This window comes from Triticum urartu, chromosome 3A (genome assembly GCF_056163025.1).
Source record: "Triticum urartu cultivar PI428250 chromosome 3A, HENAU_Tu73, whole genome shotgun sequence".
Taxonomy (NCBI): Eukaryota; Viridiplantae; Streptophyta; class Magnoliopsida; order Poales; family Poaceae; genus Triticum; species Triticum urartu.
In genome coordinates, this window is record NC_141875.1 from 721,650 (window position 1) to 740,892 (window position 19,243).

General features: G+C 41.6%; 1 protein-coding gene and 1 pseudogene across 1 annotated transcript; both read right to left on the reverse strand.

Annotated features, from left to right (window-relative positions):
* Positions 1–589: 589 nt before the first annotated feature.
* LOC125542231 (uncharacterized) lies at positions 590–3,470 on the reverse strand. Its single transcript, XM_087545778.1, has 7 exons — positions 3,310–3,470; positions 2,298–2,463; positions 1,924–2,200; positions 1,750–1,843; positions 1,533–1,663; positions 1,369–1,454; positions 590–1,279 (listed from the first exon to the last, which is right to left on the reverse strand). Exons 1-7 carry the CDS (start codon positions 3,468–3,470, stop codon positions 1,175–1,177), a joined length of 1,020 nt encoding a protein of 339 aa, XP_087401904.1. The 3' UTR covers positions 590–1,174.
* Positions 3,471–3,647: 177 nt separating this feature from the next.
* LOC147977507 (uncharacterized) lies at positions 3,648–8,784 on the reverse strand (annotated as a pseudogene).
* Positions 8,785–19,243: the final 10,459 nt, after the last annotated feature.

Genomic DNA, 19,243 nt, shown 5'->3' on the forward strand with positions numbered 1-19,243 from the left:
TGACATTTAAATAGGAAATATTGTTATCAATGCGTACGCTATTTGTTGACTGGCATGTAAACAGGAAGATGCACTTTTCATAGAACTTCAATGATAAACAGGAAATATTGTTATCAATTAGTACCCCTCTTTGTTGGTGGCTCAATCTTCTGTAAATTCGATGCTTCTTTTTGCTGAAGAGTACCTGCAACCAAAAATCACCATTTGAATTCCATATTGAATGTAAGTTGAATGTTCTTTAGTAGAACTTTAAAAAAAGTATTACCTATTTATGTTTTTGTCGGTGTCCATAGTTGCAGAATGGCAAGGGGGAGGCATACTATTGCCCAAGTGGATTTCTATTAGGCTCCTCGGACCGCGAACAGGAAAAGTTTGGTAAACATTGTGTAGACTGAGGGTGTAACTTCTATTTTGTGATTGATGGAAAACCTCTGGATGCCCTTTGATGACGATGGACTGTTCACCAGTTTTTGCTTGGAGTTGACTCGAAGTATTTAATGGTTTAAATTAAATATTTTACGTAATACAGTTGTAATTAGGAAGGAGTTAATTTCTGAATTGATGAAAATTGTCTAACCTTTATGGAGGGAAGCATTTGTGCATTGTCAACTGGGAAGCTTTTCTTTATGACATAACTTATTGGGAATCTGGATACTAAATCAACCTTCATTCCTATGTAGAACAATCTGGTTTTCCCAATGGCATTATCTAGGGCGGTCACATGTTCCGCGGTTTCAACTTTCATGTTTTGAGAAGCTTAGATGGCATCTCGCTCAACCAGTTCTTCAGCAATTTTAGAGAAAGCAATGGCATCTAAATCTCCTGAGTCATCTCTAAGTGTAATTGGTAGCTCGTACCTAGAGAATTTGATAGTTGTTTATATGGAACATAATATGTAAATGAAGGCAAATGTTCTATGAAAAAAGAGATCGTACAATGGCTTTGGAGATGAATTTGTGCAAAGGCATGTTGGAGTATCTGAATTGTTGTTGTATGCTCTATCACAATGTTTGCATCCTTTGTAGTACCATTTAGTTGAAGGTACAATAGATTTAATTTTTGCAATGGTGTTGTAGGTAGCTCCTTCCTAAGAGTTTGCAAAAAGGGTGCACTGAGAATCTGCTATGGAAGTTCACTGATATACAAATAATAGGGTAGATAAGATGATGTTGACCTAAAAATTTGAGGTGGGCATATCTGATATTTGTTGAAGTGTGTACATTTTCCCTGCTGCTTGAATAGGAGATAAATGCATAACCTGAGGTAGTTGTTGTCGTGGCTGACCTGGTTTGGTAGTTTTTGGAAAAATGTCAGCATGTTAGATTTTGGAAAAAGAAGGTAGTAGTTGCAAGGAGAAAGGAGAATGGCTGACCTGGTTTGGTAGTTTTTAACTTCAGATGTATCCAAGTCAATGTAAAGTTTTGTTGCAGAGGTTGAGGATGCATGCAGGGCACCTATATGTATATATGGTTGTATGTCGTATTAGTTTTGGCTCTTATAGTCATTTTAAGAAAGAATATTTGAGCAGTTGCCTAGAAAGCTCCTAGCTGTGAGACCCGCAAAAATGCCAACTACAATGCCTTCTTGTGATTTTTTGAGTAATGTTTCTTCATCAAATGTTTCACCATGGTGGCCCCAAAGACGTATTTCTTGTGTCTGTTCACTGCATATGTGGAACAAACATTTGTTGACACAAAGTGTATAGGGATGGAAAAGTTTTAACACACTGTAGTAGTAGGAGAAACATACTCTAGGTTTAGAATTTTGATTTTCCTGAGTTTATTTGTAGATGTCTGACTTGCATAATCAAATGGCCCAACGTGGCTAATGACTCCTATTACATCTGGAGAGAGAAACCACATACAAAATTAATTTATGTTTTAATATTAGTATGAAAGAAAAAAAAGGAAATGCAAGTGTTACCTTGAAGTGGTTTTGCAAAAGTATCTTTTTTTGGTAGATTATCAAATGGACAAAAAATGAAGGAAAACTTTGGTATATTTGTTCCTCTGGTTTCAAGTCGGTGAATCTTAGTGTTGTGCTTGAATTGCAACATATAGTTTTGGTGGTGATATATATGGGTTTTGTTTTTTATATCAATAGCTGCAATATCATTGAAGATGTAGACATGTCCTTCTGTGAGTAAGGGGCATAATTGTCTTTGGAATTTTTTGGGTACACTGATCTGCTCCATATTGCCCTGCTATCATATTCGATGAGGATGTGAAAATCAGTAGTACATTTGTGCAATAATATTAGTATTATGTTGGAAATAGAAATAATAATGATGGACTTACATCTTCATCTAAAAGGACACCATCAATGCTGATGAGAGGATCTGCAAACTTGGATTTCATGTTTATTGCATCCCATAGGCGCAAGAGTCGTCCAAATACCTTATAACTCTGTTGACCAAGAGTGATGGTTTTAACGGCTGTAGTGGATTCCATTGATGTAATATTCCTGAAAAGGAAGCAAGTAATTGCATAATAATGATGTATGAAATGGAGAGATAATTATGTAGGGTAAACGCACTTGAATGTAGGAAATTCCTTTATTCAGTTTCATAGTCTATTAATTTGACTAAAAACTTCAACATAGACTACATTATGGGTGCAATTCTCATAAGAAACCGGATTATTTTCGATTAGAAGTCTCAACCCCTTTGGTGAAGTAACTCTGGAAAATGCTACATATAATTGACCATGAGAGAACACTGGAGATGGCAAATAAACTCCAACTCTATTTAAGGTTTTCCCTTGACTCTTGTTTATTGTCATTGCATACGAAAGGCGCATGGGAAACTGGCGCCATCTCAATTTGAAGGGCCACCTTGAGTGAGTTGATGTTGTGACAATGCGTGCGATATATACTTTTGAACCTGTAGCCTTCCCTGTTATGATTTCACCTTCAATCACACGATTTGTCAATTGGGTCACAATCAGCCTAGTACCATTACAAAGTCCCCTTGATGGATCAAGATTGCACAAAAGCATAATTGGAACACCAATCTTCAAGTGCAACTTACGGTCAGGAAGTCCGGGCATCGGAATTGTGTTTAGAAACTCTGTTGGGTATAATGCTTCAAGAGTGGAATGATTAGCAGTGCTATCGTCAATTGAATCGGAACTATAGAAAGATATTTCAGACGTTGTTAGCTGAGAAATCATTCTGGTATTTATATCTGAAACCACCTCATTTGTAGGTGTTAAAATTGCACGTTGAAACAAATATGATAAAATATTTGCTGGCTCAGAACCTAAGTCATAGACAAATGATATCAATCCATCAAGGTTCCTACAATTTTACGATAGAAGCAAAGACTCTGGAATCTCTATAAATGAGTTACTAGAATCATTTGGGACAGAAACAATAGGTTCTATTCCATTGCCCACCCTAAGAAGCCATTCAGCAAAATTACTTAGCTCCTCTCTGTGTGAGGTGGAGAGATTTCCTGACTTCAGCCTCATATTTTCAGTTAACACGAGAAGCTTACATTGTCTCCATAAATAAGAATTAACAATGCAGGACCTCAGAATTTGGGGTTTTGTTGAATTCTGTATTACTGGAAGTGTTTGTCGAAAATCTCCACCAAGCACAACATTTATACCACCAAATTGCTTATTTTCTGCATTTTGCCTTGTTTCTCATAATATATCTCTAAGTGTACGGTCCAATGCTTCAAAACAATATCCATGATTAACAGGGGCCTCATCCCATACAATAAGAGAAGTTTTCTGGATAAGTTCTGCGAAGTGTGTAATTTTATTTATACTACACATGGAACTCTGAGAAATGTCTAATGGAATTTTAAAACAGGAATGGGGTTCAACCCCCTGGTAGCAGTAGGGCAGCAATTCCCGATGATGTAACTGCTAATGCAATTTTCCCTTTGCTTCTTACAGAATTAAGCAAAGTAGTCCATAAGAAAGTTTTTCCAGTTCCTTCATATCCATAAACAAAAAATGTTTGACCTTCACCATTCATCACAGAATTGTAAATAGCATCAAAAACATCTTTCTGGTTGTTCAGCATTGAAAGATTGTCATTTAAAGTGGCAGTCATAGCAGGCACATCATAATTGAGCTCATCTAGTAGTAGCCTATTTTGTCCAGAAATATTAGCAATTTCATCAGGTAGCGGCAAATTAAAGTGGGATAAACAATATCCTGCATCTCTTAGCAAATTATCCAATTCATTCAAAAGATAAGATGAAATATATATATCGGCTAAGGGATTGCTAGCTTGACCACGGTTCTGATTCAATTGATGGGCTGCATCTTCAGACATTTTTGACGTGTGGTCATCAAAAAGTTTTCTAGGATTTGTTACCTCACAAAAGAGCAAAATTGTGACAAACAGTTAGAGTAACTGGTAAGGCATGGCCCATTGAGTGGCATCTTTTAAGGCATTGGACCATTCTTCATCATCACCAAGGAGACCTAAAGCCTCACATGCAGCACAAAATGTAGGATATTCATGGCCATTTATAGTTCTAATTTGAGCGAAGGAGGTTGGACCTTTGACAATGTTGAGCAACAAACGTAGATAGTGAAGGTCCCCTTGGGAAGGGTTGACATAAGCAATTCTGCCAATTCTTCTAGAACCACGACGATAATCCCAGTATTTGCCATTTGAGTTGGAGTGCCATGTAAAATATTCAGGAAATTCTATGTAGGTATATTGTTTAGCCAGAGGGTGTTGCATATTAGCTTCTAACCATGCAGTCAACTTAGTTGTCATATTCCTAGGATTTTCAATCACTTCTTGAAGGTCATCATCTTATGAGTAAATTACATTATTCTCAAATGGAAGATGAACTGGAAGTCTTTCTACGGAAGGGTCTGCATAGTGAATATCATACTCTAGCAAGCGCCAAGCAGCCTCATTTGGTGTGATACAACAACATTCTAGATAATTTTCTATTTCATTGACTACTTCACTTGATGAATTGGATGATCCAGAATTTGTATGGATTTTAGTTCTGCCAAAATCAAATCCTTTTGTGACATACTTGAAAAGATACTTGTGCATGCCATCATGATTAACCTTCTCTACATTTATGTGAGCTTGATATTTAACTACCAAGTCCACATTGTGAGGAACAACAAATCTGTTATCAATGTCAACTCCATTTTTGTTGACAATTATTCCATTGTTTGGCTGAGCATATTGTGTGAGACCATTCTCCAATATAGTTGTTTGCTCACAGAAATCTTTAGGATATAATTTTGTGCATTTTCCTTCAAACATACAGGGAGATTTAGTATTTAGATTTCCATAGGGCCTGTGTATCATGAATGAAGATACACCATCATAACCTATTGGATCAGTTTCAGGATCTGGCAACTAAGCTGAAATAAGAAAGTCTATCTTTTTCGCATCTAGGGGCCGGGTTCATCTTTGGATAACCATATGATGATATGGACATGAGGGAGTCCACGTTTCTGAAATTCAATGGTGCAGATGACTACAAAAGATAGGCATGTTATTTACGTAAAGGAAATGTTGGATTCATGCAACATTAAATCAATTAATGATGTGGGGGAGACAAATTACCTGCATTCGTTGGTCTAAAGAATTGTTTCTTTTTAATATCATCCATTAGCATATTTAGCTTCATTTTGAATACCCTATTGACAATATCTGGACGGTCAGAAGGTTGTTGCCCTGGAATGGATGATAGAGCCTCTACTATCTCAGGCCAAGCTGCATTTGAAGTGAATGTGACAAAGAGATCTGGGCAGCCATATTTCCTACATATAGAGATGGAATCTTGATAATTTTGGTACATATATCGCGGGCCTCCGGTGAATGAAGATGGTAATATAATCCTTTGACCAACTGAAGAACCGGATGCATTACCTCTTGAGACAGAATTGGCCAAGTCATTTTATGGTGCTGATCTATAACTTTTCTGAAATCCGGGCTTGCGATAGAATGCAATACGATACTCCTCAACACAGCAATAACCATCCACTTCATAAGCTTGTGTCAATCTTTTACCTCTCAATGGCGTGTTGAAATCACATGGTCTATCATGTAATCTATTTGCATAGTACTCTAGCATAGTTACTTTCTGATGGCTTATAGATTGACTTTGTGGCGAGATGCGGTACATGAGGTCATCATGGTAACCATCCTCTCTATATGGAAATAATAGAGGATACTGCATAGCCATAAACTTGCAATGTTTTTCATTGATTTGTTGTAATCCTGATGAACGGTTATCTATTATAATGTCCCGCCAAACATCAGTTGACCCAATATCACCAACAACCAACCCTACAACCTCAGATGCGACCGGAGCACTATGGATGTCTCCATGTGCGTCAGGTTTGCCATATAATCTGATAAAGAACCGATCAGGAGCATCTGCATTCAATCTTTCCCGTGCTGTTCTAAATAGTTTCACTATGGGATTATGGGTGTTAAGCATCGATATAAGGGACTGGACAATATCTTGATTAGCATTGAAAGAAGGCCGGGCAGACGAAGACCGAGATGATGAAGGCCGAGAAGATGCAGTAATATTTATGCGGTTTCTAACCTCATGCTCTGTATCATAGATGTACAATTGTGCATATTCTGGTCGACGATTCTCAGGTTGAATTAGAGAACCGATATGATGGCAGACTTGACCACTAATCTTGAAAACATAGGGTGCTCGGACATCATTTATGGATTCAATAACTTTAGCACCCATTGAAGTCATCGCAAACATGGTATTATACTACCAGATATGATCAAAAAAGTGGTTTGAAGTTGCAGTGTTCTGTGAGGTTAATAAATCCAATAGAGGCTGGGGAGGAGGATCATATGGTTTCAACAAGATTTTCCCTCCTTTACAACACAAATTATATGTTGGATCAGAAGTATGTCTCTCTGGGATACGCTCTTCATACCAAAACAAAGAACCACAATGTTTGTATGAATGTGTGGGCCCCCAAGGTTTAAGGGTTGAAAGATAGTTCCTGAAAGATAGGCCATGTATATTTTTCTCAATTTGTACAAAAAAGAGACTTCAATCAGCAATACACTAATTGGTAAATAATAAGAGCTTACGATTATGGATTAATGCCAAATTTGGTGTTTGGGAAGCTGACGTAGAGGACTCTCCGGTTAATCGTCGGCGTACTGAACATTCATCTGTAGATGTTTTTGCTAGTTGATATGAAGCATAGGTTGATGGAAACATGTATAAGGAACAAAAATATCCTAACTAACCTCTATTTCTAAGTTGTGTACGTCGGCGGCGGTTATCAGAAGGAGCAGATTGGTTTATTTCAGGTATGACAATTGGTTATGACTGACGACGGGGCGCCCACGACCGCGTTGGACTGAATGGCTACCACGATTTGTAGAAGAATTTGCGGTGCTATCCATCTTTGCAAAGCATGTGGGCAAAATTGACTTAAATGGAAGCAGATTGTAGCCTATATGATTGAAGAAATATATCACACAAAACAATCCAGGGTAGGAAATTCATACGGTATCTAATATGCATGGAACAATATGGATGGTGCATATGTTCGCATACCAATGGAAGAAGCAGGAGACCGCTGCAAAAATGAATTGAAGCCAATCCGAGGAGCAAGAGACCTACTAAGCAGAAGTTGAAGAACCTTTCGATCCAGAGAGCAATCTGCAAAAAAATTAAACATAAGTTCAGGGATAGGAGAAATCCAGGGTGACTGAAAACAGGCAGCATGCTGCAGGAAAATAACTACAATGTACTGATAAAATAGAAATAAACAAATAAATTAGTAAAATGATGATATTGGCTTTTGTACTATGTCCATCCTAAATTAGAAACATGTGCATGTCGCACTGCTAACCAATTTGTGTAAGCATGTATCATAATCAAATAGCAATTTTATGAAATAGGAATCTGAAAGAAATGCAAGGGGCAAGCGACCTGTGATGTAATGTGGCCAATCCGAGCAGCAAAAAACCTACACGCTCAGCATCCTTTCATCCCTATTCCCTAGCACAACCTGAGAAATTGGAAAGCATAATCTTGTGAGGATAGAAATCTTCAGAGAGGGCTGAAAAGAGGGAGTGTGCACCTAGTAGGGCTGAAGTTGGTTCCCAGACGTGGATGTGAGCAGAGTGTGTATCCTGAACGATAGATGCCCATGGGCTTGGAGCGGGCCTTTTAGTGTTCAAATGGTAAAGTCTACGCCCAACCCAGAAAACAGAGTCGGAGGCCAGCAGCGAGCGTGGGTGAAGGACGAAACAGTACGTAACTTAGCGGTGGCAGCTCCTAGTTAATATGACCGACTTCCAGGATCGTGTTAGCCAAAGTCTATCTACCAGTACGCTTCAAGAATTATCAAGGCCTCGTCAACCTTGCAGAATACAACACGCTCACATGTGCCCCGACTAGAAGCTGTCGAGTTCAAAGAAGAATACAGGCTGGCTCAAGTTATTGGAGGCCTCGCACCATTAGTCTGGTCCATGGGCCCTTAAGAAGAGGGGATCTGTAAGAATTGGCGACCAAGGCAAGGAAGAAGGCATCCAAGGAGGACTCCACCACGGACTTAGCTGACTAGGACTTCTATATACCTTGGTAATAGGCATGCCTACCATCAATATGTCAATATACCCCTTGTACTTTGTACACCCCTTGACATCAATGCAACACGAGAACGAGAAGGGGTTTATATCAAGGGGTCTATCAGTTCTACCACGCATGTGGGCCGGCAAATAGCACATATACACGTACATACTGAGTTATGTGTGTTTTGTAGACTACTTTGATATTCACCATTTTTCCTGGCATCACAGTAGCAAGCCTCATCAACTGCCAGATTTACATTATTAAAACAAATCACCAAAATTAAAACATTCAAGATCGAGAAATATATTTCTTGCTCCGGATCGACTTCATTATCAATAATCATGAAAATAATAATACAAAAGAGCAATAAAGATATACATGTGATTCGCGTGATTTGCTTCAATGACGCAAATCTGGCGCATTATGATCTATTAAAAAATATTTTTCTTTGATTTGCTTTAATGGTGCGGATGAAGCGCGTGATGAAAGAGATGATTCTAATACCAATGTCCAATCGAGTCAAGTGGTGAAAACCACTAATGTACGAATGTACAATACCATGACCCTAGTGGCCTAGTATGAAATCCATTTAACTATGTGTATACAAAACTAAACCTGTAATTGTTTAGATTAATTTTTAATTGCGTGATGGGCAAACCAAGATTAATTGTAGATTTGAGATTGAAAAGAAGTGGTGACACCGGCATGATCATATTTCACTAAAATATCCTAGCATTAATGGTACACAATTTTCCAAGGGTGTGAATCCTATATATATATATAGACCATTCCCACGAGGTGTGGTCACAAACAACTTGTGAATATATCCCATGATATGGGTCAAACCAAGTTGAGTTTCATTCTCCTCGCCATTGCTAGTTTCACGATCGTCGTGACAGCGATAGCACAAGAGACACCTTCATCGCATCTTCTGCCTACTTCCTTCAAATGAAGAGCAATATTCCTCGCATCCGAGAGAGGTGTAGGTCCAACCAATGGGAACGTCGAGCATAGCCATTCTCCTATCCGTGAGGTCGGTAACTCAACTGTAGCCCTCACCCAACCAAGAATCTTATGTCAGACCTGCCTGGAGAATGAGCAACCTGCGAGATATGTTGCATGGTTTTTGGTTCTTGATCGCAGAAGGCACATGTCGCCTCATGGGGTAGGCCTTGGCGGGCAAAGCGTTCCACCATCCAACATCGGTCCTGCATGGCAAGCCAGAGGAAGATTTCAACGCGAAGAGTGGCCCATGGCCTCCACGTAATCTTCCAATGGGTGGTCCTAGCACCCCGTGGATATCCTGCACCTTGGAACGTAGGTGAAGGCCATCTTGGACAGTATGTATCTTGTGATGACGTCAAGAGGTGACCGCGAAGATGAGAGGGGCGATCTCGGCCATGGATCTACCATTGATCCAACGGTCGGTCCAGATTTTGCATTTGTCATCGATAGCCAAGGTCACATGTCGTAGAATCCTTGAAGATGGCGCGAAAATGGCTCTGAGACACGACAAGGGCCTGACTGAACTCTTGCCTGCTCATGTCCTACACGACAAGGGCATCAACAAGAGTGGAGAACACTACACATCGAGCATAATAAGAGTACTAAACATGGACAGTATGAACGAGCACTACGTATGGACAGTATGAACAAACACTACACATGTACTGACAGATCATCTAGTTCAACACAACAGCTCAAATCATACCAAGGAGTTCAACAAACTAAAACAGATACTTCCATACTTGCATACAACCAATCCATCACCACAAGCTATCAATTCTTCCGGGCAAGAAAACAACTCCTAGCTAGCATGCTACAAATCCATCACCACTAGCTACCAGAACATCACATTCTCACGGATCAGCAGTGTACAATGCCATAAGATGGTCACAGATTTAACCCTATCACATGCTCACAGATAGGTAGAACGAGTACATAGAAGGGGGTCATTGAACTTACATACACATTCAGTGCAGTTCGAAGGAGAGGCGCCAAACAGGCCGGAGAAGAGGAAGACTCGAATCGCCGACGGCGTCAACCGATGGCTGGAGAAAGAGCGCCGCTTACCTGGTCCTCGGTGTCCATCCGCGCGAGAGGGAGAGCTCGAAAGGGGAGGCATGGTGGAGGGTGCTTGAGCGGTAAGGTGAGGCTGGCATATGGGGGCACCGATTCGGTGGGTTGTGACGACAATTCCTCCTTTCACTTTTTCAGATAACTAGTAGTAGAAAGGGGAAAAACCTAGGAAGGAAATGGAAGGGCATTATTGATGGGTGATATGTATGTGTCCATAAGTCCATTTGTGGATAATATGCATGTATGGTATATCACTTTGAGCAGCAGCATGCATGCATGCAGATGGAGCCCGTTTGGCCTCCTTGTAGCTTCACGGGTGGGGCCACATCTTAGCCATGTGAGTATGCATCACAGGTCCACAGCCAGCGGATTAAGAACAATTGGGTACGCATACTCGTACAGTCGTACTGGTACAGCATGTACTTAGGTACAAAGAGAGTGGGAGAGAGAGAGGGAATCAACGAGGATCGAGGTTAGTTAAGACTTAAGACTAGTGCTGCAGATACAATTAGATACTTTGTGGTGCAACTTGCAGCCGCTGGGTGGGGTCAAATCAGCGGATTATACAATACTCCTAATTGGGATCAATGGATTGATGATGAGACGAGATTCTACTTGACAGCAAATCAAACTAATTAAGAGCTGCTGGTGGCCCAAATCTGTACAATGCATGTGCATGCGCGCTGCTTTGCCGGTGGGACCCGGCCGACCCCGGGGTGGACAGACACTGCGTGGTGGGCCTGCTTATGCTCTGCTCTATACTACTGTACTACTATTCTCCTCTTGTCGGTGAGAGATGTTAGGACGGCCGTACACGCTCTAACAGAGAGAAGAAAGAAGCCGCCGCCTCCTCCTCCAAACAAAAGCTATGGTTCCCGCCTCTTGCCGGTGCCGCCGCAGGCCCGCCTCGTCTCCGGTGGCTTTAGAGCCATGGGGTGCAGTGGATTCTGGCAAGGGCCTGCGGGAGGCCTCCGTTTCTAATCGTTTTTTTCGATTTAGTTAGGTTTGTATCCTGCTCAGGAAGGCCAGACGGGGACGATTTTCTGAAGATGCAATAAAAGTCTCCACACCTAGCTACCCTTCCTGCGGTGCGTCTAGCATCGTTGGTGGACGTGTGAAGGTGTGTCTTTGGCGGATCTATCTTTGATGGATTTGTTCGGATCTCGTCATTGTTCGTTTACGTTCGTGTGTTTTCGGTTTGAATCCTTTCGATCGACGTTATTCTTCATCGCCGGCAGTTGCTATTCTGGTGCACTAGTCCTATGGGGCTGTACCACAACAACTTCCCGATTGTCTACTATAACAAATTGTGCTTGACTCCGGCGATGGAGGGGCGATGACGACGGCGCGCCTTCCGCTCGTTTCAATGCTTATAGTTGTCACTAGGTGGTCTACGAATATGTATGTAATTTTTATTATTTCTGGTGTTCGTTGTACTGACATAATTGAAAATGAGTAGATCAGAAGTTTTCCCGCAAAAGAAAACAAAGAGAAGAAAGCGGGTTAATTTGTACGAGGGCCATGGCTTTCTCTTCGAGCCGGTTTTTGGCTTAGTAGTGTGTGTAGTTAATTCGGCTCTTATATTGTATGTGGATGCGTCCGGACGTGCCTACGAATCGTGATTTGTCACCCCTTATTTTACTGCCTCCACAGCCGGCCCCTCACATATCTGAACCCTTATATATCATGCAGCTCATGCAATGTAAACTACTATAAACCTACGTAGACCAACAAAAGACATAGTTCAGACATAATCGACATAATTCACATCCTAGCAGTCATTGGACAACCAAAAATAATCTTCATCAACAGACTATACTAAACATAAAAACATTAGATTAAACAAAGAGACAAAAAAGGGCAGAGGAAATCACCATTTCCTGGCAAGTCGGGCCGCCTTTGCCTTGCCCCCATGCCTCTGTTGTTGCCTCACTCTCCGACTGCTTGATGGCGAGTCGGAGCGCTTTGGCGTTTTTACGTCGGAGCGCGTTCTCCGGATCCACTGGCGCGCGGCCAACACCTCCTTCGCTGCCGCTCGTTGCGGGCAGACCATGCCTTGGATTCGTGTGTCCTCATCCGTGGCGGTGCTGGCAAGGGCACGAGTACCTACCGGTGGTCGGGGATGCCCTCCGGAGTTGGTAGAGCATGTGGAGAGGGGTGGCATACCTACAGGGGCGCGGAACTGCCAGAGCTGGTAGAGCATGCGGAGAGGGCGCGACATACCTGCAGGGGCACGGAATGGCCGAAGCCAGGCGCTAGATGGGAGGAGGCAAAGATGTCACCCACACCGCTGCTGCCTCGGTCCAGCCGTGACCCCGCAGTGTCATCTCCTCGACATTGCCAAGCTCTTTTTGCTCGTCCGGATGTGGGATATATATGGCGGGATCAGCCACTTGGGACAGTGCTACTGCCATCCCTCGCCATAGATCAGAAGGAGATGGGACGAGGAGAGGAGGAGAGGGAGATAATGTTTCGTCTGAATGTGGGATATATGTGGGATCCGGGTTGGCCAGGATGGGCAGGTCCAATGTGACGGACACGCCAAGGCGCGTCCGGGCCTCCCCAAACCCGCACCAGATTTAGGCTGGTTTTGAGCGGTGACGTTCAGCTCAGACGCCCATGGTCAGTTTGGAAAGCCCAATAAGATCATGTTTTTGTGACCGGACAGACTGTCCCGTGGTTTTGAGAAGGCGAGTGTAGATGCTCTTAGGCTCCTGTTTTGGGGCGCTTTGGTTATGAAGGTGGAGGTGAAGTTGGAGGTGAATCTATTTCAAAACACAACACCCAGCTCTCTCTCAGGAAAGGGAAAAGGGAGAGTACATGATTAATAATTAGCTAAACGTGTTTTTCGACGGCAGGGGACACATATCGCGATCGCATCTCCTGCACATCCCCACCGTCATGTGGCATGTGCCCCATTTGTCCATCATCCCTCCAACCAATCACATGCGAGGTGCAATCATGCATGCAACATGTCGCATTGCTATTGGCTTTTTTCTGAATAAAGGAATGATATCTTTGCTAGTATTATTATTGCACGAAAAGATCGGACCAAGATCATGAGTGACACCTGTAGATTAGCTACACCGCTCCAGTGAACCATTCCATGTGACACGGAGATTGAATCGCTTAGCCAGCATCACGGCGCTATTTGTTCAATCAAAATGCTTCGGTGATATTTGTAGTTTGTTCATGTGCCATCTTCGTACTTGTTAAAAGGAATCTTATCATAGTAAACGGAGGGAGTAGCATTTTTTGTTCTTCCTTTCTGAACAGAAGGGAACACCTTCGACATGCGCACCGACAGATGCACACAGTCATTTCGTAGCTAGCGAGTAGCGAGCCTGACAGGCATCTATATTCTACATATGATTTCTACTGCGTATGAACGTGGCCGATTTTGTTCTTTCGAGTAGTCCATCGGCCGACCATGGCATGTTCATTGAGGTGTACGCACGCAATTTTTTTTTGAAACTATGATGATTTTTATAGCAAATTCGAAAACTATACACCCTACTGCAGAAAAATCAAAAGTATCACCCTGTCGGCCTCCTGTTGGCCGAAGAGGGACTTTTCGGCCAACCGCTGGCCAAAAAGGACTTTTCGGCCAACAGTTGTCCAAAGAGTCCCTTTTCGGCCAACACCGGCTCTACTGTTTTAGAAAATTCATATCAATTAGGATTTTTATATTTTAATTTGATTCTTTTTGCATTAGATTAGAAATTTTATGAAGTTTTTGTAGATATCAAGTTTGACTAGATTTGAAAGTTTGAATTTGAATTTTTATGAATTTTCTCAAACCACTAGATTGCCTATAATTTGAGCTAGGAGTATTTTTTTAGATGGTTCTTTTTGCTACTGGTTCTTTGTAACTTTGTTTATCAGTAGTAATTAATTGATGAATTTTAGGATTATTTAAAATTAGTTTTTCACGAAAACGGTTCTATTTTAGTGTTTTATAGGTTTTGTGCTATTTCTTTTAATTTTAATTGCTTTAAATTGTTTTCTTTATTTTTTGACATATTCTTTTAGTTTCTGTTAAGTTATTAGTAGATATTTTATTTGTAGTATTTTTTTATTTTATTTCTTTTATCCTCCATTTTCTTTCCCGTCGTTCTTTCCCTTCATTTTCTCCCGCTATTTTATTTGCCGCCATTTTCTCCCGCCATTCTTTGCCACCATTCTCTCTCGCCATTCTTTGCCTCCATTTTCTCCTGCCATTTTCTTTCCCGTTATTTTATTTGCCGCCATTCTCTCCCTCCATTTTCTCCCGCCATTTTATTTCCTGTCATTCTCTCCCGCCATTTTCTTTCCCACCATTCTCTCCCGCCATCTTCTTTCCCGCCATCTTCTTTCTCGCCATATTCACTTCTCAACTTATAAAACGAGCCTCAGGTTGTCCACGACCGTAGATAACGTCGTCTAACACGGTCTGTGTCTCCTGCGTAGGTGCTGCTGGTAGAGTGTGAAACACTGTCTGAGAGAAATCATAAGTGTTTACAGCTTCATCGTCATCATCAAAGAGTGTTTCACACTTATGACTTCTCTCACATAGTGTTTCACACTCCACATGAAGGCATCATAGTCATCCTCCGTCGATGCAGCTCTCCTTAGTGTAGCGGGAGAGAATGGCGGGAAAGAAAATGGCGGGAGAAAATGGCGGCAAAGAAGATGGCGGGAAAGAAAATGGATGGAAAAAGATTGCGGAAAAGTATTTTTTTCATGTATAAAACGGCAATGGTTGTACAGGATTTATAAGGGACTTTTAAATATAAACTCCGATTTAGCTCAAAACAAGTTTTCTAGTAGGATAAAAGAAATAAAATACAAAAAAATACTACAAATAAAGTAGCTACTGATAACTAAACAGAAACAAAAAGAATATGTCAAAAAAACTAAAGAAAACAATTTAAAGCAATTAAAATTAAAAGAAATTGCATAAAACCTATAAAACACTAAAACAGAACTGTTTTCATAAAAACCTAATTTTAAATAATTATAAAATTCACCAATTAATTACTACTGATAAACAAAGTCACAAAGAACCAGTAGCAAAAAGAATCATCTGAAAAAATACTCCTAAAAAAATCATAGTTTCAAAAAGAATCATATAGCTCAAATTATAGGCAATCTAGTTATTTGAGCAAATTCATGAAATTTCAAATTCAAACTTTCAAATCTAGTCAAACTTGATATCTACAGAAACTTCATAAAATTTCTAATCTAATGCAAAAATAATCAAATTAAAATACTAAAAATCCTAATTGATATGAAATTTCTAAAACAGTAGAGCAGGTGTTGGCCGAAGAGGGACTCTTTGGCCAACTGTTGGCCAAACAGTCCTTTTTGGCCAACGGTTGGCCGAAAAGTCTCTTTTCGGCAGGGTGATACTTTTGATTTTTCTGCATTAGGGTGTATAGTTTCCGAATTTGCTATAAAAATCATCATAGTTTCAAAAAAAAAAAATCTACGCACGCACCCTGTTTTCTGTAGATGAATATAAAGATGCGTGCTTTCTTCAAGACATGTTTCGGCAGGCTCTCGTGGCTGCATGTTTCTTCAAGACACGCATGTTGAACGTAGTATCTTCATGCAATGCAAGCAGAATTAGCATGTTGAACGGATCTGTCACGCTGCTGCATGTTACGTGTCCATCTCGTTGTCCCTTTCCTTAATTGACAGGATCAAGTTACTGTCTCTTCGGCTGGCCTGGACGACGATGCATTCGGCCTCTATAACTCGTGGATGGGGATGACGATGCATTCGGCCTCCCTCTCTTCTCACATCTCACCAAAAAAAAAAGATGCAATGAAGATGAAGCAATGGCTCACTGCAAACTGAAAGGGGATCAAAATATTTATTCCGTTGCCGGACTTGGACCCGGTTCTCTCGGGTGAGAGCCGAGTATCCTAACCACCTAGACTACGATGGATTTGTGTGCTGTTTAGAATGAGAAGTTAGTTAGACAAATGTTGTTGGGACAGTTCACTGTGACGCCAACCACAACACCTTAGGCTCAGTCTGCAGTTCATGTGCCATACTGAAATCTAGTTAATTACCGTTCAAAAAAACTAATCTAGTTAATTACCAAGGAAATCATGGCGCTATTTTTTAGTGAGACAATACAAAATAATAAATCTGCCCACACAGTTAACCGCGCCTCTGCAGTTATCCATCTGAAAGAATTACGTCTAGCTAAAAAGTTAGTTTGCAAGCACGAGACACTGTTGAGGTAATAATTAGATCATCAGTAGTTAACCGCGCCTCTGCACATGTCAATGGTTAACTGTCATATCATCAAGAGCACAACTCTGTTTTCCTTTTCAAGGCATACAAGGATGTCGTGCACTCATCCTTGACAGTCTTCATGGACAACTTAGCCATACAAGGCATAGAAGAAAATCCAGCATCGCATGCGTTGATGTCTAGCTGGAGTGAAGGTTCTGGGCATGTCGCAGAGCATAGACCGCCATCTTGGCTCAGCTCCCCAACAAGGGGGCAATAGCCTGCAGAATTAGCCATGATATCATTTATGTGCTTCCATTGGCGATGAGTGACCCTAGAACTTGGTGGTGGGCGCAGGTTGCAACATTGACAACACCCGTACCAGCAACAAGAATTTCTCCGGCCTTAGTCGGTTGCATTAGCGTGCACCCTAAAATTCTTGATGCCTCCAAAGCCTACATGACCCATGACCAATGACATGTGTCTCAACTTTTTTCTATTTTTACGAAAGTGCAGCTATATATATCTACGCCATGTTTGGTCAGCGCGCCATAAGCTAAGGTCTGCACACGTGTATCTTGTGTGCTAGCTTCATAGGGTTCTAATGAGAGAAACAAGAGAAGCAAGCGGGGATATATATTGAGTCAAATATGAGTGTGATATTGCTTGTGAGAAAAAGAAAGCCATGAACAATTATAGCTCTCATTACTTTCTCCCGCTACAGAATACCTATCCACTTTCCGAGTATTATTAGAGAATGTGAGAAGGGGGGAAATGAAGTGGCCTCTTTTCATTGGTATGTCCTAGAAAGAGGACCGAGAAATTATGATAGTGGGTAGTGTTGAGTTTGTATCGAATAATAAATAAACGCACAAACTTAATGGATGGCAAACTGATTACTACATGCCCTCCTTCCGTGAAAATACATTGACTTCAAAGACAAGAACAAAATAATTAGTTGATGAATTGACATTGTGGATCATTAATTCAATTTTATGGCTCCTGTGCATCACCATGGTGCAGAGGAGCACCCCCTCTTTGGATGACAAAATCAATCTTACAATCAGTGGCGGAGCTAGGATTTGACAGCAGGGTGGTCCACCTCTAAAAAATTGACAACAACAAAAAATCATGTGAATGAGGTAACTAATTTACCAATAGCACGCACAATTAGATCAATAAGTTCTCAATTAAGTGCCAGTTTTGCATAAAAGATGTTACATAGCACATACCTTGAGAAGTTCAAAGAAGCATATCTCCAAAAAAGAGAAGCAATGTCTCCAGTCCTCTCATTCCTCAATAACTCTACAACAATAATTTGCATTTTTTTCAGTTCATAATCAGTAAACTTAAATTTGTATCATGTAGACAATTTGCATGTTAATAACACAAAATTTAGATTATAGCTTCGAGGTCCAATATATCAAGATATTTCAATTGTGCAACTTTCTTTCAGCAGTGCCATGGACAAGCGAAAGGAAAACATATTGTTGTTTTCATCATCTAAATACAGTACATCCAAACCTTCCTGCAACTCCAACTTAAATTTGTACCATGTAGAATTAGCTGTGGCTCCGGTAGAAGGATGGGAAGTGCAGGAGCAGACCTAGGTCACTAAGACCGCGGGAGGAACCGGGGAAGACGAAGGCACACTACTCGCCGGGCGGTGCTCTGCCGGAGCCGAGGAAGACCGGTGCGGGAGCTCGATTCACTACGGCACTGTGTTGAATCGTCCATGGAAAGCGTCAGAGAGACGAAGAGCTCGTTGGGCGGGGCGGGGCGAGGCTGGACGTGGCGGCTCCTGGCGCTGGCTGGAGGGGCCGGCGACGGCTACGAGAAACGGCGACTCGGCGAGGCAAGTTGTTCGCGGCTGGAGGCGGATCGGAATGCGTAGAGGTAGATAAGAGTCTCGACTCTGGGACCAGGTTGGGCTCCTGACAACCATCCAGTGTTAGTATGCTATTGCTGGGCCTTTTTTTCCTACAGCCCATGATCAAATATCCTGTCATATACAGCCCGACCCAAAGTTCCAGGGTGGGCCGCAGCCCACCCTGGACACCCTGTAGCTCCGCCCCTGCTTACAATGTTTGCGCATGTATGCATCAAAACAACTATTTCATTTCATTTTTGGTTTGCCTGCTAACTCCTCTGAATGTAGGGCATGTTTGGTTGATGTCTTGGCCATCTCACCTCCTCCAAGCAGCAATCTGGGGCTTCCGATTTGAGGGTTGCATGTTGCTGACTTGGTGTGAGCCCCCAGTCCCATAACTCGTCTTTTGCTAGCTTGGGATATGATGACCCTGCAAGAATCCTCGCCCTCCCCGAGCAGTTTTGTGGAACATGACTAGACTAGCAAACTCTTGGTTTGGGTGATAT

Excerpts from the sequence above, each read along its gene's own strand:
- LOC125542231 (XM_087545778.1), bottom strand. The coding sequence starts at position 3,470 with ATGAGGCTGAAGTCAGGAAATCTCTCCACCTCACACAGAGAGGAGCTA. Across the intron at positions 1,455-1,532 it reads CACAGCTAGGAGCTTTCTAG|GTGCCCTGCATGCATCCTCA; the intron begins GCAACTGCTCAA and ends ATATACATATAG. Across the intron at positions 1,280-1,368 it reads AAAACTACCAAACCAGGTCA|CCACGACAACAACTACCTCA; the intron begins GCCATTCTCCTT and ends AAACCAGGTCAG.